This window comes from Protopterus annectens, chromosome 1.part2 (genome assembly GCF_019279795.1).
Source record: "Protopterus annectens isolate FY-2018-M chromosome 1.part2, PAN1.0, whole genome shotgun sequence".
Lineage (NCBI taxonomy): Eukaryota > Metazoa > Chordata > Ceratodontiformes > Protopteridae > Protopterus > Protopterus annectens.
The window spans coordinates 672,852,587-672,875,499 of record NC_056727.1 but is presented as its reverse complement, the minus strand read 5'-3'; the positions used below and the strand labels follow the sequence as shown (position 1 = coordinate 672,875,499).

Sequence of the window (22,913 nt, the reverse complement as noted above, 5' to 3'; positions counted from 1 at the left end):
CTTTATTGTCTTGTGGTTTTTGTGTGACCTTATTAGTGGTATCCTGTATACCAGTAGTTAGGTGCAATTGCGCTTTACCTAAATCGTTAGTTTTGGCAGTTTCGCCTTTTTCCTGTTATTTACAGTTAAGATTTACCTAAATTGCCTTGTGGCCTTGTGTGACTAGTATTAGTAGTCTCCTGTATTTCAGCAGTTAGATGCAGTTGCATTTTTTCTTCTCTAGAGAGTTAGTTTGGTGAGTTTGCTGTTTTTAATCAGTAGGGGCTCCTATTGATTATTTTCCTGTCAAGTGATTATTGTTGATTGGTGGTCTTTAGCGGGGACCCGCTAAAGTCTTAATTTCTCATAGTTGTTGATTTGCTACCCTTGTGTGTGTGTGTGTGTGTGTGTGTGTGTGTGTGTGTGTGTGTGTGTGTGTGTGTGTGTGTGTTGTGCCTTCTTGGATTGTTTGAATTAGAAGACCCGGTTCTTCACAGGGCTAGGCCCGTTTAACTTGAGGACCTAGTCCTCGTGTTGCTTCCACTGTATTTTATTTAAATTTTTTTTTTCCTGTGTGACTGAATGTGTCTATTGTTTAGTGGAAAATCTAGTTTTCTATCTTACACCAGGCTAGGCCCGTTTAACTTAGAGGGCCTAGTCCTCGTGTAATTCGCCTGCAGGGCTAGGCCCGTTTTAGTTAGAGAACCTAGTCCTCAGTCATTATCTTTCTCTTTCTCTTTCTCTCTCCCTCAGGTTGCTTGTGGGTTGCAATATCTAAGTATAGCAAGGAGCACAAACCCTCCAGGTTTAAAAAATGTATGAAGTGCTCCCAGAAAATGTCTTTGACCGATGGCCACAGTAGCTGTGTCTATTGTTTGGGAGGCATGCATTTGCAAGAATCATGTTTGTTCTGTCATGCTTTCTCTCCTAGAGTGTTGCAGGAGAGAAAGAACAAACTGATACTCTTTTGAAGCCAACCTTCAAGGAAGCTTTCTCTGGTTCTTCGTCTTCTTCGTCTAAGTCTTCAAAGTCAAGATCTGACTCAAAATCTGAAGGTTCAAAAAGGCCTTCTTCGGCACTGGCTAGTGTTTCGGAGCCACCTGCCAAATTAATAAAACTTGCCTTCTTGACTCCTCAGTCTTTGGAGCCGAATGAGAGCACTGTGTTTTCGGAGTCAGTCACAGATACTTCAGTGCCAACTGCTGAATCCTTGCAAATAGTTGACTCTGCTTCTCGGAGGCGGTCTGTAGAGTCCCTACCAGTCTCTTTGATGGTCAAATCTCCAGTACCTGCTAGGTCAAGATCCCCAACCTTATCTTCCAGATCTTCCAGAAGAAGATGTGGAGAGAGTTGTATTGAGACTCCTCAAGTCGTCTGCCCTGCCTAAATTTTTGTTTGCTCCGACCCAATCGGCTCCGGAGCCACTCGAACCAGTCTTGTCTTCATCCGCGATTCTTCCCCAGAGACATGTTGGTTTTTCGGAGCTGGAGTGCTTGTTTCCCGTTGCTGTTGCATTGGAGCCGGGTTCTGCTCCGACACGCTCTGCTCCGTCCGTCATGTCCAGGGACCAAAGCTCTTCAGTCGGTGCCGAGGAGGAGGGTTTGAATCGTTCTTCGTCGGTTCTGAGCCTTCCTCTCAGTGCGTCTGCCAGGGTGAGCTCGGACCCTGCATCTATCTCTGAGACAATGACTCTGGCTCCGGCACCGTCCTTTGTCTCTTCGGAGTGGGGACAGTCTTTCGAGCTGGAGAGATCTGTTTTTGAGATGATGAGGAGTGTGCTGTCACAATCTACAGCCCCTGCCAGTGGTACAAGCACTCTTACTCGCAGTGCTCCCACTTCGGTCTCTGTCCCTACTCTCTTCGTTGACAGCAGAGACCCACAGCCTCAGGAGCCACTGGCTGGTGACCCCCACTCTTCTGGGGCATCCCCAGAGTCCTTTTGAGGAGCCCCCGTGGAAGAGAGTTTGTAAGAAGAAGCATATTGACTCCCAGGATGAGTCTGTGACATCGGACACTGACCTCGATGAGTCGGAGGGGTCCCCTAAGTCATCCTCTGATGTCTCATTTGTGAACATTGTAGAGATCCTTAAACAGAGGTGCGACTGGCCCACTGTTAACCCTTCTGATGAGGAGCCGGTGTACCTGAAGGCTTTCGGGTCTCAACCATCTGCCTCTTGGGTGTCTCCACCTTTCGACGAGCTAATGGATCTGGTTAGTTGGAAGGTATGGGATACTCCCGATGCCGTGGAGCCAGTACCTAGAAGACCAAATAGGTTCCTGTCTGCCCCTCCTGAAAAGAATTCTTGTCTAAGGGCATTCCCGTAGATGCCATGGTGGTGGTAGCAGCCACGAAGAAGGAGTTGGCGGAAACGTCTTTCTCTGTACATCTGCCAAACAAGGAGTCTTGACAGATGGACAGATTTGGGAAGCGTGTATTTAGTTCAGCGGCATTTACACTTCGATCCCTGAACTATCTTACCCATTTCCCAAGGTTGCAGAGGGATCTCCTCAAGGATTCATAGATTCATAGATTAGTACTAGGCTAACTGTCCCTGTGGGCCATTTCACGCCTAGCCAATTACCCCATGTGAAACTCAAACCTTGCACCTTGTGTCTGTAATGTAAACACCTTAACCATTATGCCATCCTCCCACCAGGGAGGAGTTAGGAGATTCCATACAGGGTGCTTGTCCTGAGGGAGTCCCGGATAGGATCTCTGCTCAATTGTCAACCCTAAATTCCATAGTCAACCCTCCATGCGGCTCATATCTCATGCGGCTGATGGAGCGAGCAGAGCAGCGGGTTCAGGAGTTGCCCTTAGGCGCCACTCCTGGATGCACTTGTGTAATTTTGCGGAGCCATTTAAGTCCACCTTCACCAACGCCCCATTTAATGGTTCCTCCTTGTTTGGTTCCAAAGTGAAAGATACACTCACTCGGTGTGAACAGGAAGGAAAGACTCTCTCTGCCATGGAAGTCTGTTTTACCGTTCCCTCTCGACCATACCCCAAAGGTCAAAGGGGAGGTAAGATGTGGTTGAAAAAGTCCCAGAGGGCCTTTGCAGGCACACACAGTGAATCCTCCTTCAGAGGCAGAGGAGGAGGAAATGGTAGACGTCGCCCTAGGAGCAGGGGTGGTCCGCAATATCAGCAAGGCTGTGATCCCTTTCGAGGGTGGCCTGATCAGCGCTCCTGATGTGGGGCCCGACTGCGTTTCTCTGGGGCCAGTCGGGGGTCGCATCTCTTTGTATCCAGAAGCCTGGCTAAATATAACCCAAGACAAGTGGGTACAAAGAGTTGTTACCAGAGGCTGTATCATACCCTTTTCCCTTCAACCTTTGTTCCCAAGAAGATCCCAGATGTTCCACTCAATCACAGGGATCAGGCAACTGTGGAGATCAACAAGTTGCTCTCAAAAAAGAGTCATCCAGCCCGTGCCAGCAGACCAGATAGAATCCGGAACTTACTCCAGGTTCTTTTTAGTCCCAAAACGAACTGGAGTCTGGAGGCCAATGTTGGACCTCAGCAGATTAAACGGATCTGTGAAAAAGGACAAGTTTTGGATGGTAACACTGCAGTTGATACTCCCGTTGTTAGGGAAAGACTATTGGATGTGCTCTCTAGATCTCCAAGGTGCCTGCTACCATATAAAAATGGACAAGGTGTCAAGGAGGTATCTGCGCTTCCGGCTGGGAGCCAGCCATTATCAGTTTCGTGCTTTGCCCTTTGGTCTCACCACAGCCCCCAGGGTGTTCACCAAATGCATGGCAGTAGTGATAGCTCACCTGAGACATCAGGGATTCCAGGTGCTTCTGTATTTGTACGACTGGCTCCTGACCGCCCCCACCAATCATCCACTTCTCCAAAACAGGGACACCACCATACAGCTTTATGCTCAAATAGGGATCTCCATAAATTGGGAAAAATCTACATTACTGCCCTCGCAATCTGTGATTTTGATAGGCGCAGAGGTAGACACAGTGGATATGACAGTTCGTCTTCCCGCCAAAAGAGCACAAAACCTCATCTCACAAGTTCAGCCTCTTCGGAAGGTCAATGCAAAGTTGATTCTTCAACTTCTTGGAACAATGGCCTCAACCATTCTGTTAATACCTCTAGCCAGGTTGCATATGAGAATCCTTCAATGGCTCTTATTCTCCCAGTGGTCCTTCCAATATCTGCCGCTGAATCACCCTATTCTGCTGACAGAATCATGCAAAAAGAACCTTCGTTGGTAGATAGCCTCCAACAACTTGTTCACGGGAGCTCCTTTTGTTCCTGCCCAACCCGTTGCCACTGTGACCACGGATGCCTCCCAGGTGGGGGGGGGGCATTATCTGGGCAGGACAATCCACGGCACATGGCAAAAACACGAGACTCATCTGCATATCAATGTTCTGGAGATGAGAGCGGTGGTTCTGGCACTGCAAGCACTTCAGGACTTTCTTCCTCCAGGGACGATTGCGATACAATCGGACAACATGTCGGTTATATCAACAAACAGGGCAGTATCAGATCTTACCCACTCTGTTGAGAGTCCATGCGAGTTTGGAAATGGGCGATTTCTTCCCAGTGCTTTCTGGTGGCAACGCACATTCCGGGATCAACTAGCGTGATAGCCGACAAGCTGAGCCGGGCAATCCTGCTGCCCCACGAGTGGTCGCTAAAATGGGAAATAGTGGAACAGATTTTCCAAAAATGAGGACAGTCTTTCTGCGACCGTTTTGCCAGTCCAGTCAATGCCAAGTGCAGCAGTTATTTTTCCCCAATTCCCCCTCTGGGAGAAGCACCCAGAGATGCTCTGGTACACGATTGGCCCACGAGACTTCTCTATGCCTTCCCTCCATTCCCTCTTATTCCCAAAGTGATACAGAAAGCCAACCAACTGGGAAGCAAGTTGATCCTCATTGTTCCTTACTGGCCTCGTCAGGTCTCGTTTCCCTTCCTTGAGCCTCTTCTACTGGATGATCTTTGGATCCTGAACCCAGTTCCAGATCTATTGACCCACATGTCGGGTTTGCTACACCCCTCTCTCCACACCCTCAGATTGACAGCTTGGCTGATCCAGTTCCATCTCTAGTCAGGCTTCATGATGTTTCATCATCAGTGTCCCATATTCTTTTATCCTCACATAAACCATCAACCAGAAGGCTGTATGACAGTAAGTGGAAAAGGTTCTCTATTTGGGCACAGAAAATGAAATTGGATCCTTACACCGCTCCTGTTCCCGTAATTCTGGAATTCCTTTCAGAGCTTTTTCAGCAGGGATCTGCCGCAGCCACCATCAAAGTACAATTGGCGGCTATTTCACATTTTTATTTGGGATCTCCCAATGTTAACCTTATGTCGCATAAGTTATGTAAAACTTTCTTGAGAGGAGCCACCTTGCTGAGACCACCTTTACAGGAACCTGTGGCTTCTTGGGACTTAAATTTTGTGTTGTCCAAACTAACATCCTCTCTTTTTGAACTATCTCATTCAGCTTCCTTAAAGTACTTGTCTTGGAAGACTGTGGTTTTGGTAACTATTACTTCAGCCAGGCGTGTTTCTGAGCTACATGCCCTGTCTATTAAGCCACGTTATTTAGTTTTTCATAAAGACAGGGTTTCTTTACGTACCAGTCCTTCGTTTGTTCCCAAAGTTTGTTCTTCTGCCACATTGAACCAGTCCATTGAGCTTCCAGTCTTCTTTCCGAATCATAGCAATGCAGCGGAATACCGTTTTCACCAGATGGATGTTCACAGACAGCTGCATTTCTATTTGCAACGGACCAAAGAATTTCGGAAGTCAGACCAGTTGTTCGTTTCATTATCTGATTCCAGATTGGGCTTACCAGTTTCTAAGGTGACATTGTCTAACTGGATTTCGAGTTGCATAGCTTTCATCTACAGCTCATAGGGCAGACCCTTACCCCACAGGATCAAGGCTCACTCTACCAGGTCTCTGTCTACCTCTGCAGCCTTCCAAGCCAGGGTACCAATTGATCATATCTGTGCAGCAGCTACGTGGGCTACCCCTCACACCTTCATTACTCATAAGTTGGATTTGGCATCTAGGGGTAGAGCATCCTTTGGCTCCATGGTGCTCAGGAGCATCTTCCAATGAGCTACCCAAGAATAAGGCACTAGGGACACTGTCCCATATGTAAAAATGAAGGTGAGATTGGACTGCCTATCATAAAGAAGTTATGTACTCACTATAACGTTCCATGTTGGTAGTCCATCTCACCCTTCATTTTTACCAACCAACCCTCCCTCCTGCCCCCATCCTGGAAGATCTGGAGGTAATATTATAAATTTCTTGGTTGGTGACCCTTTAGTATTGGTTTGTTGGTTAAGGGTTTCTTTCTATCTCTTTCTATTGCTAGTGAGCAGCAAACAAGATCTGGGGATTGCACTGGTGCACCATGGGATACCTGATTAGCCACGAGCCAACCAGAAGTCTTTGAGCTTGAAAATCATCCGAGTCGGAGCCAAGGATCGGCTCTGAACCCATATGTAAAAATGAAGGGTGAGATGGACTACCAACGTGGAACGTTATGGTGAGTACATAACTTCTTTTTTGTGGTTGTCCGTGGTTTGGGAGGCCAAACTTGCCTCAAATGTGCCTTTGGTAGACTTTATTTGTTCTCTGAGTTGTTTGTTTAGTTTGATGAAAATGCTTTTATCCTGCTGGGTGCTGCACCTCCTAATTTTTGCCATGATTTTCTTCCTGCTGTTATACAGCCTATTGATTTTGTGATTCCACCAGGGTAGCTTGTTTTTTGAGTTATTCTGTACTTCTTGGTGGATACAGCTGCCTTCTATGCGGCTATTAACATGGTTGTGAGGGTTTTTTGTGAACAGTTCTGCATAAGCAACAGTGTTCTCGGGGTTTATGGGGGCTTGAAATTTTGCCAGGTTCTCCCTTAATAGCAGGAGGTTAGCCTTAAATAGTTCCTGAATATTCCAAGTTTATCTGGGGGTCCAGGTTTTATTTTTACTTAAAAGGAGACCATTTTGTGGTCTGATCTTACCAGGGAAGGCATTTCAGTAGGGGGTGTGCAGCGCTCTCCCATATTAGTGAGGACCAGGTCCAGTATGATTGCACCCCGGTTGGTGTATCAACTATCTGGTCCAGGGAGTTTGTTTTTACAAAGTCCAGGAATCTCTGTGCATGTACGTTTGATGTTGTATAGGATTCCCAGTTAATATTGGGGTAATTAAAGTCACCTATGAATATGGTATTGGGTTGGATGGTTAGTGTTTCCAATAAGTTTAAATACATGGTACGGGTTTCCTGGGTCATAGAGGGGGACCTGTAGCTTGCAAGGAAGTGGTATTGGATTTTGCCTGTTGTGATTTGAACATGGATCAGCTCAAGGGCATTGTCCTGTTTGACCAGCCTTGAAGTATATTTATCTTTGATATAAATAGAGACACTTCCACCTTTAGTCCCTACCTGTGAAGTAACTGGCCTAAATGTGTGGAAGGCATTATAATCTGGCAGTGTTGATATGCTCTTTTTTTATTTTATTTTTTTATTTCCTTTTCAAGAATGCAGAAAGGAAGGAAAGGGTTGGGGTTAAGGGGGACATCATTCCTTCTCTACAGGCAGTATTTAAGCTTTTCACTTTTAAGTCATTTATGAGAGAGACACTGTACATGTTCTTTTAGCTTTAGTCATATTATGGTACTGTGGTTAGTGTTGAGGATGTGGTTAATACCCATATTTACATTTAGTACAGGTGAAAACTAGAGATGGGTGCTGAAAGATGCTTATACTGTCACTGTTTGGTAACCTTGTGTCCGGTGTTGTCTGTTTTCTTCAGGTTCAATGTTTGATTTGTCTGATCCGATTGGATCTGACCTCAGCACCTTCTTCCAGAGTTTTGGATCTGCGAAACTGACTCCTCCCCTACCCACAATTCCCTCCTTCTATCTTAATTACCTCAGATCTCGTTTTGCCGCTTGTTCTGTCTGGACATTTTATCTGAGAGCTCCTTCAAGTCTAATCACGATAAGTGAAAGTCTTTTCTTGTTTGCCCTGCTCGACTCCTTCCTTTAATGTTTTTGCAGTGTTAGCATAGCATAAGGTAGTGATATGTTTAGATTCTTGTAGGTTTTTAAGCATTTATTCCTTCTTTGTATTGCGAATTTTCCAGATAGTTCTATAGTTAGAATACATTTTAGGTTAGGCTAGTACAGTATTTGTGTGTGTGTGTGTGTGTGTGTGTGTGTGTGTGTGTGTGTGTGTGTGTGTGTGTGTGTGTGTGTGTGTGTGTGTGTGTGTGTGTGTGCTAGTAGTGAAATAATAGAGTTTTTGTTAGACGTGGTTTGGATTATTGTAGAAGTCATACAGTAATATTTTGATAATAATCTTTTTTTTTTTTCAAAACAGGTTTATTGTTTTAACATATAAGAGAAATATCATAACAATTTTATACAAGTAATTAAAAATAGGTATTATTATAATATTCAACAAAACAACTAAAGTATTTACAAAGACATCCACTACAATCAGATCAATTAATTAAACTAAAATACCGTGCTATTGAAATTAGAATTTTTTTAACAAATTTTGTAAATTATCCCATACAATATAATAAGATGTTTTTCTAGTTGTTCTTGTCCTAATTGTGTTTATTTCCATATGGCACACTATATTCATAACATTTTTAAATTCATTGAACGAAGGAGGTGCATCTGAAATCCAATTTCTAGTTATTATTTTCCTAGCCACTGCTAGAATAGACCATAACAAGGGAAGTTTAACCTTTTTAACACTTTGAGGTACAGGTGTGTTGAATAATATAAGAGATTTAGAAATAATGAAATTATCTGTAAAAAGAGCCTGCAAAAATTCATTAATTGACTTCCAGTATTCTTTCAATTTTATACAGTCATAAAACATATGAGCCCAGTCAGCATTAATTTCTACATTACATCTCTTACATAAATTATCTTTATTATTTATTTTATTCGTCATCAAAGGTGTATAAAAAGATCTATGTAAAAATTTCCATGTATAAAGTCTCCAGACAATGGAAGACGTAGTAATATAAGCAGATTACAATATATATTGTTTATCTTGTTGATTTGGTGGGTCCCCATTAATAGAAGTGAAATAATTCCAGTATGAATCTACACTGTAAAAAGTTTCTTGTCTGATAATTTTATGTATGTATGAAAGTTTTCCTTTATCAGAAACTTTATGTTGTAAATTTAATATCAAGTAATCAATCAGTGTTGGAATAGATTCTCATATTTTGATAATAATCTGATGTTAGACAAATCTTCAGTATTCAAAAAGTGGTAAGCCTGTGGACACAGGATCCTCCGTAAGACTCCCATTCTTTGTGTATATATTGTTTAGGTACAGCTCATTTACAAGCTAACTGTGATATTTGTACTGCCTTTTGCTGTTGATTTGTAAAGGGTAGTAGGGAAAAACTTATTATTATTATTAAAGGATTGCTTCTTCAACATACATGGTCTTCCGCTTCTGCAGTGTCTCCTAAATAATAACCTCCATTTGCTTCTCCCAGTGCAAAGAAAAGAAAGAAAAAGATGAGACTAAAAATACAGAGAAAAGTCTTTAGAGAAAAGGGCTGATGAAAGGAAATCAGAAGAGAAGCGCCTCAGTAACTTGAGAAAGAGGTAGCCTGATCTGTGTGGTCTAATGGGTCTAATTCCAAAAAGTTCAAGGCAGTCTGGTCCAAACCCCGTCCCCTCAAGCTACTCTTTCTCCAGAGCCGGTGAACCCTCGGATTCATTCATCGATCCTCAAAAACAAATGACCATCTAGGCCCTCATTGGTAGCTTCATTGTTGAAGTTGATCCAGTCCACCAGAAGTCTCATTGAGATGGATGTCAACTGAATGATGAGGAAATTTTTGAGGACTCCAAAACAACTGGAAGCCCTCCCAGTGCCAGTGCCATCCCTGAGGGGAAGCCTGTGCACAGGCCCATGGACCCCATCACATTTTTCTGATTCCAGTTCAGTATTCATAACCTGTTTCCACAGCATTGGACAGCTCAGATCTGAGGTCCTACTCGGAACCTACTTCGTTTGGAGTGGGGAGGCTTCCTGAGTCCGTTGATAGAGTGCTTCTTTGACTCCAATTGGAATGTAGGCTTGTGAGGCTGTGGAAGGGGCCTTGACTGGTCTAAGAAGGCAGCTGTGTGCACCAAGTTCACATCCTTCTTGACACTCAGTGGAACCTGTTCCTTATGCCTCCGATTCAGATTGAGATGGACAGTCAGAATCCATAGGCTTTGAGATCACTCTACACTCAAACTCGCAATCTTATTCCAGCCTGTCTCCACCAGAACCAGATACATATTGAAAGGGAACAGACGTCCAAGCGGAAGCACATAGATTCCTCTCCTGAGTCCGTCACCGAGGGCACAGATTTGGATGAGGAAGTAGGATCCCCCCAGAAAACTCAAATTTTGGGACATCCTGAAATTGATGAAGCAGAAGAGGGGAGATGGTATACTAAAACTCCTCTTCAGGATGAGTGTATGTTTCTCTAATCTTTTGGGTTTTGCTCATCTGCATCCTGGGTGGTTCCTCCTGTAGATAGACTTGTAGATCTCATGGGACAGAAGGCATGGAAAGACCCTGATATTTTAGAGACAATTCCTGAAAAAGCTGACAGACTTTTAGCAGCTCAGAAGTATAAGAAGTATTGGTCAAAAGGACCTCCAGTAGATGTCATAGTGTTCAAAGCAACCAAAAAGAAAGAACTGGCTGAGTAAAGTTTTTCCTGTCCATTCCCCTAACAGAGAGTCAAGGGCTTTGGACAGATTAGGAAAAAGGGTTATGTTTCAGCAATGTTTGGAGTTGAATTACCTCAGACACTTGACACATTTTCAGAGAGACTTGATCAAGATGAATTCCAAGTGTGTTTTGGGTAACTTGCCTTCGGATGTCCAAAAAACAGTGGACACCCAAATATCTACCCTGCAGTCTAACTCTAATATAGCCATGCGCCTGCTATCCAATGCATCCGACGGGACAAATACATGCATTACTATGTGTCGCCACGCCTGGATGCAGCTATGCAATTTCATGGAAAGCTTCAAGTTGTGTTTATTAATGCCTTATTTGATGGTTCCACTCTTTTTGCACCCAAGGTTAAAGAGATGCTTACCAGGATTAAGCAAGATGACAGTACTTTTTTGCCATAGGAATCCATTTCCCCACTCCACAAAGATCCTATTCCAGGAATCAAAGGGGAAGTAAGAAAATGTGGTTCAGGAAATTGCAGGATTTTGACCTTGACATTCTTGGGGATAGACTCCCCCCTGCCAGGCAGAAGAGGAGGAGAAGGCAGCTTGAATGGATACCATCCCAGAAGCAGAGGCAGACTGCAGAATCAGAGTTTCTGTAGTCCCATCATTGAGAAACCCAACCAGCACCCCTGGAGGGTTACCTGGCTGAAGCACTCAGGAGGCAGTCAGGGGGAACATCACTTTGCACCCACAAGCCTGGCAAATCATTATTTCAGATTCATGGGTATGAAGGATAATCGCTATAGGCTTAACCATACCCCTTTTTTATCCTCCAAAGAAAAGATTAAAAATTCTTGATACTCCTCCCAATCAGTTGGAATCTGCAGTAACAGAAGTTTCAGAGTTGCTTGAAAAAAGTCATCCAGCATGTTCCCCCAGACCAAAGAAAACAGGTGACTTCAGGCCAATATTGGTCTCCAGCCACCTCAATCAGTTCCTCAAACAAACGCTAAAAATACACCAGAAATGCAAACTGCAAGAAAAAAAGAAATTTGGCAGGCACATGTGGACCACAAAGCAGTTGAAGTCTCCATTAGTTGATGACAAAAGCGCTTATTTCATTGTGTTTTTCTGCAAATAAAAAGTGACTACAACTTCTCTTTGTGCCTTGGATTCGTTTGCAACTGCTTTGTGGTCCACGTGTGCCTGCCAGAGTTCTTTTTTCTTGCAGTCTCTCAAACAGACGAAGTTACAGATGGGCACTGTACAGTCCATAACACCTTTACACCTCTCTTGAAGAAGGGCAATTGGATGTGCTCTCTAAATCTGCAAGATACTGATTGACATATAAAAATTCAAAGACAATCCAAGAGATTTTTCCATTTCTCTCTGGGAGCCTGTTATTACCAGTTCAGAGCATTGTTATTTGGTATCATTACATCCCCAGGTGTTACTAAGGTTATGGCAGTGGTAGCAGCTCATTCACAAGCTGCAAGGGATTCATGTCTTCCCATATCTAGATGATTGAGTCCTAGCTGCTACCTCCTGGGATCTATTGCTACATCATCAAGCATTTCTACTCCATCTTACAAATCAGTTAGGAATAATTGTCACTCATGCAAAGTGCAAACTGCCCCCCTATTCAACATACATAATTCGTAGGATGTCAGATCAGTACAGTTCAACAAATTGCCAAACTCCCAACAGGAAGAGTGCTGTCATTAACACTGGTGGCTTCTCAGGTAGTTCAACATCCATGTCTTCAAACAAGATGGATTCTTTGTTTGTTAGGTTTGATGTCCGCTGCCATCACTTTAGTCCCATTGGCAAGATACAACATGAGTGTGTTGCAGTGGACTCTTTTGATCCAGTGATCACAGAGTCTACATCCCATCCATGCCAGAAAGTGTCTCACTCAAGTGTGCAAAAATTTATAACATGGCGGATAACCTCTCCCCACTGACACCCAAGGCCATAGTAACCATTGACACTTCCTTCTAAGGTGGAGGACATTTTGAGGGGGAGATGGTTTAAGGTGCTTGGTCACCTACTGAGACCAAACTTCACATCAGTGTTTTGGAGATCAGAGCAGTCCTTGTAGCATTGCAGGACCATCTACCCAAGGATGTGATATCTTTTCAAATGACAATATGTCAGTGGTATGGTACATCAGAAAACGAGGAACACAATCATGTCCACTTTGCCAGGAGGCCGTGCCTGTTTGGCAATGGGTGATGTCTTCCCATCGCCTTCTGCTAGCATTGCATTTTCCTGGGACAACATGTACAATAGTAGGCAAGCTGAATAGGTCTGTCCTTTTACCTTATGAGTGGTCTGTCAGACAGACAGTGACAATGGAGATTTTCAGCTGCTGGAGCCAACCTTGCTGGGTCCTCCTTTCCTCCTACCTGAACAACAAATGCAGCAGTTACTTTGGCCTCATCCCTCCACATGGACAGTCACCATCTTGTCCACACTTGGCCCCCGGGTTTTCTCTGTGCATTCCTGGCAATATCTCTCCTGACAACATTCGTACAGAAATCCACAATGTGGAAGACCAAGGTGATCCTCGTTGCCCTGTTCGGCCCTGACAGGTTTGGTCCTGCTTCCTTTGGAATCATTTGTTTCACCCATCCTAGGTGCTGGATCCCACTCTGGATCTTCTGAGTTGCTCACCTGGGATGCCTTTACTGGATCTACAAGTCCTAAAGCTAACAGCATGGTTCCCCAATTTTAACAATAGCCAAAGATGCCAGACTGTTTTCTCCAGTAGTTCACATAATTTATTTTCAAAACCAATGAACCAAAAAGACCTGTAAAGATAAAGGGAGAAGATTTTCTATTTGGGCCATTTCAAAAGGACTGGACCCTTTTCTACCCCCATCCTATCGATATTGTAATTTCTTTCAGAACTTTTTCACCAGGGATCTAGTTTTTCTACCATCAATGTTCAAATGGCTGTCATTTCAAATTTTTTACATAGGCCATAATGACACTTTCATTACTTCTCTTAGAATATTTAAAACTTTTCTCAAAGGAACTTTATTTTTGCTGAGGACTCCTATTCAGGACCCAATTCCCCAGTGGGATATCACTATTTTACTTCAGTCCTTGACTCAAAAATCTTTTGAGCCAGCAACACCAGCTGACCTTAAGTACCTTTCTTGGAAGACTGTTTTCCTAATTGTCATTGCATCTGCTAAATGAATTTCTGAGTGTTTTTATGCAAGCCACCTTTCCTCATTTTCCACAAAGACGGTGTGTCATTGAGAACAAATCCTACCTTTCTCTCAAAGGTCTCATCTGAAGCAAAGTTGAATTAATCCATTGATTTGCCAGTCCCCCCCCCCATTTTCTCTAACAATGGAGAGTATATACTTTATACCTTAGATGATCACAGACATCAGATTTTACTTATATCAAATGAAAGATATTAGAAAATCCTATCAATTATTTGTCTCCTTTTCCAAAATAAAAGGGAAGTCATGCATCAAAAGTTAAGATCTCTGGCTTTCGGACGGCATTTCATTTGTATATAAAACTTTGTGTCTGCACTCAAAAACAAAAGCTCATTCCCTTAGAGCAGTTGCTACTGCTATAGCATTCATTATTCATAAAAAGAGTTCCAATTGATGACAACTGTGCAGCAGCAACTTGGTCCATGGTTCATACATTTATATCTCATTACTAAGTGGATGTGTAGTTTAGAGCTCACACATCCTTTGGCTCTACCATTTTCAGGAATGTCCTTCCTTGATACCACCCATATCCCTTTAGACAGCTTGGGAATTTGTCCCAAATGTTGAACTGGATGAAAATAGACATCATCTGATGTGAAAGTTATGCACTTACCATAATGATAGATCCATGTTGTGTCATTTTCATCCAGTTCAACATCCCAACTTATTTCCCCCTTCCACATTTCTATCTACAAACTTCTGATGTTCGGGCACGCCTCAAACAAGACCCTGTCTGTTTTAGGTCACATTGCCCTACTTTGGCATACTTGGTAAGCTGTTGTTTCCTATTGTATAGGAGTTTTTATGCTTATCAAGCTGTTTTTTTCTTTAGTGGTTAGTAAGCGTCAGCAAATTCAATCTGAGGTAATTTAGGTAGAAGGAGGGAATTGTGGGTAGGGGAGGAGTCAGAGCCTCAAATCCAAAGCTCTGGAAGAAGGTGCCGAGGTTGGATCTGACAACCAAAATGTTGAACCAGCTGAAAATGAGACAACGTGGATCTAAAATTATAGTAAGTACATAACTTTTGTTTTGCTGGGTTTAATAATAATACCTATTTGTTATTCATGTAGGCCCCCTGGACACACAGTCCTTTTTCAGGGGTGATCTGGGAGCAATGTCTGTTTAAATGACTTGTTCAAGGCCACACTGTAAGGAAATGAGGGCTGAGGGAATCAAACCCTGTACCACAGAATTACTGCTTACAGCTCTAACACCTCTGCACCAACTGCTAGACAGGGTTTGCTTTCTTTCTTATTTTTTTTAAATTTTGTGCAGTAATACTACTGTTTTAGAACAAAAATAGTAAAGATACTCAAGGCCTGAATGCGTTAAGTGTTTAATTTCATGCTATAACTGAAGCTGTTGGATAGCATAGCAGGCAAGTTAACCTTTTTGTTATTTGCCATAATTCTTCAAGCTCCTGGAGTCATTTTAGCTGTGATCATTAGTTAAAAAAAATAATTTGGGCTCTACCTTCATGTTTCCAGATTGGAGCCGGCTCCTTAGAGCTTTCTTTGCCTTCTTATAATGATAAAACGAGAAGGGTAGAGACCGTTTCCCTCTTTCTGGGAGTAGCTGCTTTGAGATCCTTGTGATGCACTATGCTTGTAGTTTGAAAAGTATTTGTTGTAATTGCTTAGTTAAATAAGATGCCCTCGGACATCTAATATTACCAAGATTACTGTAGTAGTTAAGATTTTCATTTGTGTCATGATTCCGTATGGTTACATGCTCCTAGGCCTTCTGTCTCCTTTCCACCAGAAATGCACGTACCCCATCTTTATATATTTTATACTTTGGTTATAGATTATGTAGAAAAAATTCATGGAAATGTATATGTTTTCCTTTTCCAGATTAATCAAAATGGGTGTTGCCCTTCCAGTAGCCCTCGATGGGTTTCGCAGTGGGCCAGCTTAGCTGCTAATCACATCGGACATGACTTTACCGATTTGCGGTCCGACTCACAGGCATTTGCTACTGAAGAAAAAGGCAAGCACTAGTGATATGTATCATAACAAATTAATTTTGTTTTTATTTTGGAAGTTAAAATAAAACTGCTATGCTTATTTCCATAGTGGTTTTCAAATCTTAGAATAACTAACTCTGTCAGTTATATCAGAATCATTTTGTAGCTACATGTTCATAAACGTATAGAAGATTGCATAAATTGTCTGCTAATTGCTGGTCTTGCAGTGAGCATATTTTATTTGTAAAGTATACTGTCTTGTAACTGGTTGTAGTTTAAGGTGAATCAGTTCATAACAAGAAATATTATTTTGCCATAGCTGCTTGAAATTTGTTGATAAAACTTAATGCTACACTTCAAATGCTTAATACCTATTTGTTTTTCATGTAGGGCCCCTAGACACAGTCACATTTGTTGTAGGAAATATTGTATTTATCCGTGCACCCATACATTCATTATTGTTAATTTTCAGTTTATCATAAGATTTTTTCTGCAATAACTGTAAATGACCTTCTCTTCAGTGTTGCAGTATTCTTTACATATGGGTTATCTTCCACCCTACGACCCGACGTCCGGCCAGTATACAAAAGGTTTTAGCCACTGCCAGTATGTGGGATGTTGCATGTATACTCTGACATGGCAGCCTTAAAAGGAAGTCCACACGTACCAACCTCAGAACTTTTTTGCTGCCATTTGGAAGGTATACGGTCTGTAGTTGGATTTCATGTGTTGCTGCCAGCTTCAAGGTTCAGGGTCTCTGGTGTCCATCTTAGAAGTGGGAATACATCAACATCAGAGAAATTAGGGCTCTGCTTCTAGCTCTGTAGACTTTTTATCCTCTCTTCCTACCAGGTATTTTAAAGATTTTTACAGACGATACCACTGTCCTCTGGTACATAAACAAGCAGGTGGCACCAAATCTTACCTTCTGTGCAGGTTAGCTCTCAAAGCATGGGAATTAGGGATTCACTACAAGGTAACTCTTCATAGTTTACCTACCCTTTGCTCAAAATTCTGTGGCAGACTCATTAAGCAGGTCCATACCACACTCCCACGAAGGGATGCTTCACAGAGATGTGTTCCTGGATCTGGTTCACCAGTGGGGTACTCCACATCTGGACCTCTTTGCCACCCCTCAAAACAGACAATGTCCTCTCTTTTGTGCCAGGGTTCCAAATCCTGTGGCTTGGAAGGTGGACACCCTTTCTTTTTCACGGACAGGGATGTTTCTTTATGCATCCCCTTTCCCTGTCATTCAGAAAGTCTTACTGACAGTTCAGCAGAACAAACAAAAGGTCTTGCTGGTGACTCCCTTTTGGCTAAGACAGCATTGGTTCCCTCTTCTGTAACTAGCCAAGGGCCATCACTACAAGTTGCCTCACCAGTTGGATCTGCTCATACAGGACAAAGGATCCCTGCTTCATCCACATCTGTCAGCATTACAACTTACCTTGTGGGCAATCAACGTCTGATCCCTTTCAGGCACTTTTTTTTCTCAGGATGTGCTTGGGGGTTTGCAAGAAGCCAGGAAATCTAATACTAGGAAATCTTACACTTCCAAATGGAGAAGATTTTTTATCTGGTGCCTTAACAGAAGGACATTCCAGTAGTATTCTCTTACCTTTCTGAACTACTTAAAGGTGGCTTATTGTATTCCTCAGGGAAAGTCCACTGTTCCGCTCTTTCTGCTTGTCTGCTATTATCACCTCCTTTAGCTTGCTGATTGGAGGTTAAGCTTTTCTTTAAAGACATACTACATATTAAGGCTCCCAGGAAACCAGTTCCATCTTCTTGGGACCTTAATTATGTCCTAGAGAAGCTAACTCTGGCTCCTTTTGAGCCCACAGTTTCAGCTTCTCTAAAGTTCTGCATTTGGAAAACTGTGCTTCTGGTTGCTCTGATTTCTGCTAGAGGGTCTCTGAGATTCAGACTTTGATGGCATCCCTGCCTTTTTGGGTTTTCCACAAGGACATTGTTTACTTGCGAACCAACCCATCTTTCATGCCTAAAGTGATGCGTGAGATGGCTCTTAATCAGTCTATCCAATTGTCAACCTTTTTTCCTTCTCAGTCCTCTAGTGAAAAGAATTTGCATAATCTAGATGTACATAGGTAACTTCGATTTTACTTGGACAAGACTAAAGGTATGAGAAAGTCAGATCAGTTTTTTGTGTCTTTTCATCCCAGGGCTTTAGGTTTACCCATTTCTAAATATTTTCATTTTGGAATTCTAAGGCTATTGTGTTTTATGATTTTCATGGTAAGTCTCTGCCTATACTGCGGTGGTGGTGCTGCGGTAGCATTGCTGCCATTCCAGTAAGACGCTGTCCGGTTTGATTCTCAGCTAGAGCGTCTTCTGCATGGAGACATGCGTGAATGGGTGTACCTTTGTTGAAGGTTGTGCATCAGAACTGGCAACTCGGCCCGTAAAAATCTACTGCCAATCATTAGCGGACCGGAGTTCCGCTGTGGCGACCCCTAACCGGGAAAAAGAAGAAAAGACACAACATGGTAAGTCTCTGCCTACTTCTGTCAGAGCCCTTTCCACTAGATCTGTTGCTTCTTCAGGGGCTTTTTTTTAAGGGCCTGAGCACTTATTCCATTTTGAAGGCTGCTACTTGGTCTTCTGTGCACACCTTTGCCAAACATTACAAGTTGGACAAGAAGTGATTTTAAGAGAAACCAAAATGAAAGAAGTGATAATAAATCTGAGAATTTTTGTTAATCCATGGAAAAAAGGTTTCTTTTCTCATTGAAACTTTTTGTAAAGACTCTTAACACTTTCTGAATTATCCGATGTTTATTATGCAAACTTTTTGTTATTGTTTTACAATTTTATCAGTTTTGGACCTCTGTAAATAGTGTATATAGTTGTAGTTTGTCTTTTTCATTGTTTTTTATGTTTGAAAACTGTATCCATGATGTTTATATTATTGTTAAAAATTATCATTTTCTTACTTCAATAAAAATGTTTGTTTAAAAAAAAAAACAAGTTGGACACTATTTCTAGGTCCAGAGTGGGATTTGCTAGAGCTATTCTCCATTCCCAAGGTTCCATCTAAGCTGTGGCACTTTTCCATATTTAAAGAATACTGCGACATTGAATAGAAGGACGTAGAACAGTTGTGTAAAATCTTAACATAACCATAGATGTCCTCCTTTTCTATGTTACAGTATTCTGTCCCTCTCGCCTTACCCCTGCAACTTGTCTCTTCCCTGAATGACTTATTGTTTTCCTTAGAACCTTATTCCTCATGGGGCTTCCTTGTTCTGAAGATGGTACGTGTTGACATCCTTTTATGGCTGACGTCACAGCATACGTGTGACGTCCCACATACTGGCAGGGGCAAAAAACTTTTGTATACTGGCCAGAAATTGAGTTATAGGGTGGAAGATAACTCATATGTAAAGAATACTGCAACACAAAAGAGAAGGACACCTGTGGTTACGGTAAGATTTTACACAACTGTTCTTTCTGAGAGCAAAACATTTACCAAGGTATGTCAGTATCTCGGTCAGATGTTTCAGCAGTGGAACATCTCTTCAACATTGATGGCTTTCACATTTAAGCCATTGGTGTTAGATAGCAGCTATAAATGAGTGAGGCTTTTTATTTATTTATTTATTCTATTTTATTTTGTTTGACATTTGTTTACCAGGAAAGTCTGGCTGGGATCCTAGAGTCCCATTTTCAGCAGAGGCCTGGGAGAAAAGCTCCAAGTTACGAGATAATTAATAATACTTTACAGTAGAATTCTTATACAGCTAAAATATACATGTCAGAAAAGTGCAATAGAAGAGACATGCCAGACATTCACAAAGGCAACAAAAGCAGGAACTATACTACAATCCTGATTAACTACCTGAGTAGGAAAAAGGGAGGACAGACAGCACAAGGGGAAGCACAGGAGCAGACAAGAGCATGAAGAATAAAATCAGTGTGTGTGACAAGAGTAGCAGACATAGGAGGAGAGGAGAGATGCAAAGGGGTAGCAGAGGTGTGGTCAACATGCAAGCATAAGTAAAATCAGAAGTAGGAGGGGGAGAGAGTGCAGTGAAAGCATAGTGAGGAGGAGTGGCTGTTGTTGGTAACTCTTTTTTTTGCCTTTCAGGGTCAGTATTCTCTCATTTGTGCTTCTCTAGGTCATCACTTTTTGGCCTTTTTGTATTGACAGTAATAAGTGCCACATATTTTCTTATTAGCATTATCCTTTTATGTGTACTTTTAGAGAGTTTGCTTGCTTGCTTCTTATTTAGTCACTAATGTCCTCTATCAAAAGAATCAGCTAGTGCTCTTGTAGAGATCAGATGCCCTGTGATGTGGACTTTCTCTCCAGTTATGTATTTTGTTTAGATAATTAATAATTCTTCTGAATTTCTATTTAATTTAAAAAAAAATAAGTAAGAGGGTTAGACGTTTACAGACTTTGGACATACAGTAGATATAAAAAAGTGTACACACCCCTGATAAAATGCCAGGTTTTTGTGATATAAAAAAAAGACCACAATAAATAATTTCAGAACTTTTCCCACCTTTAATGTGATCTGTAACCTGTACAATTCAATTGAAAAACAAACAAATCTGTTGGGAGAAAAATATAAAAAAAAAAAAAAAACATACAATATGCTGGTTGCATAAATGTGCATACCCTTAAACTAATACTTTGTTGAAGCACCTTTTGATTTAATTACATCATTCAGTCTTCATGAGTAGGAGTCTATCAGCATGGCACATCTTGACTTGGCAATATTTGCCCACTCTTCCTTGCAAAAGCGCTCCAAATCTGTCAGATTGCAAGAGCATCTCTTGTGCACAGCCCTCTTTACGTCACCCCACAGATTTTTTATTGCATTTAGGTCTGGACTGTGGCTGAGCCATTCCAAAACTATAATTTTCTTCTGGTGAAGCCATTCTTTTATTGATTTGGATCTATGCTTGGGGTCATTGTCGTGTTGGAAGGTGAAATTCTTCTTCATCTTTCCTGCATATGCCTGAAGGTTTTGGGCCAAAAGTGACTGGCATTTGGAACTGTTCATAATTCCCTCCACCTTGACTAAGGCCCCAGTTCCAGCTGAAGAAAAGCAACCTCAAAGCATGATACTGCCACCACCATGCTTTACCATGGGGATGGTGTTCTTTTGGTGATACGAAGTGTTATTTTTGAGCCAAACGTACCTTTTGGAATTGTGGCCAAAAAGTTCAACTTTGATCTCATCAGACCATAATAAACCAACCCTTGCAAGTACGGCAGGTGCAAAGGCCCAAAAAGAGTCAATTGTATTCCAAAAACACAGGCCAGCACACAAAGTGTGGAATCCAAATATTAACTTTAATCAACACACCGTAAGGGTAGAGTCAAATACTGTACCCCACTGGAAATTAATTCATCAGACCGGTTTCAGCTGAAATAGCCTTTCTCAGTGCAAATAACAAATAATTAGAACATAGCAATGCTTTATATACATCCTGGTCACCATAACCAAACTCTCATTGGATAATTACAGTTGCTCTTTAAGCCCTGGAGGAAACAGACCTCCAAATTTAATAATCCAATCTGTCTCTCTCTGATGTAAAATAGTATACCACCCAGTTTTATTGGTCCTGTCTCTGTGAATTTTATCTATAATAGTAAATCTAAAGTGTGCAGTGCTGTGTTTCAAAGAATGCTTATATAAAGCATTAGAAAGTCTCTTGTTCCTGATGTCACTAATTAGTTCTGTGATCCGTAGGCGAAGAGGCTGAGATGTCTGTCCAGTGTAGATTGCTGAGCATGAGCATGTTGCTAAATATATAATCCAATCACTACTACAGTTGGCTAGAAATTTAATATTGTATACTAAGGACATGTTTTACTTGTGAATTGCTTGGACTTAGCAACACTGGGACATTGGGTGCAATGTCCACAAGGAACACATCCATATAGAGGTTCCCCACTAATCATAAGCTGTTGTTTCCATCGAGTCGGCTCTAGCTATTGTTTATAATGACTAAACTGGGGACCCAGTGTTTGTCCCCTACGAAATGAGAATAAACATTTATGCCTAACTATATCTGACAATCTATGATCTGCCAGTAATATGTTTTTGAAATGTTGGAAACAGAACTTAGGAGTATAGGGTTATGAATGCCTTCCTAAATGCAAAACCCATTGTCACAATATGTGCTGGTCAGTTTTGCACCTGAGCATCAGTGGGAATGAATGCCAAAATATAGACTGCAAAAGAATCAAGTAATAAACACTTTATGTGGTTACAAAACACTGAATGAGAAGTTTGCCTTCAGTGTAATAACCTAACCCTGAAGTCTCCCACCATTCCAAGACATACCCGGCTTCTTGACTGAGAAAAGAACCTCCAAACTGGGATCCTCCACTGATGTTCATCGTGTTTCACTGTTGCAGTCATTACAATTGGGTTATCCTACTGGCAGGCTACCCGCAGTCAGCCTGAATTCCAAAGTCCTGGTCTGGCGTCAGTTGCTGTCGCCTCCTCCCTGACGTCAGTGAGCCAGGGGTATAAAAGATGCAGCCGATGCCATTTGCTTCAGTCTTTCTTGCTGCGCGGTGCCCGAAGCAAAAGCAGTTCACAAGTGCCGGTCGGCTGACTCCTGAGATTTTCAAGTTCGAATTTCAGTCTTCATTAAAGCTAAGTACCCCGTTGGGGAAACTTTTTTCTTGCTCCAGACCGATGTCAGAAAAAGTTAATAATTGTATTTCTTGTGAGAAGCAAATACCTCCTAAGGATTTTCATTCTTACTGTATTCCTTGCCTAGGCCCTGACCACGACGTTGCTAGTTGTCGGTTTTGTGCTAGATTTAACCAACGCACTATTAAGCGTCGGTACGATTTTTCATTTCATTATTTTGGCAGAAGATTTAATTATATAATGCTGTCGGAACAGCCGACTACCGTAATTTATAAAAAGCGCAAAGAAAAAGGAAAGGACAGGCATCCAAGGTCCAAAACCGACGACGAGGCCTCGGCTAGGCCAGTCGCCAGTTCTCAGTGAGGCACT

The 22,913-nt window shown here is 42.0% G+C and overlaps 1 protein-coding gene across 8 annotated transcripts in view; it reads left to right on the top strand.

Annotated features, from left to right (window-relative positions):
- The window catches only part of CEP170 (centrosomal protein 170), a 2,077,048-nt gene that overhangs the window by 1,540,860 nt on the left and 513,275 nt on the right, over positions 1-22,913 (top strand). For all 8 annotated transcript variants that reach the window (XM_044058284.1, XM_044058266.1, XM_044058311.1 and 5 more), the window contains one exon: positions 15,788-15,923. In XM_044058284.1, coding sequence (XP_043914219.1) covers positions 15,788-15,923 — 136 coding nt within the window. The remainder of the gene's footprint in view (positions 1-15,787; positions 15,924-22,913) is intronic.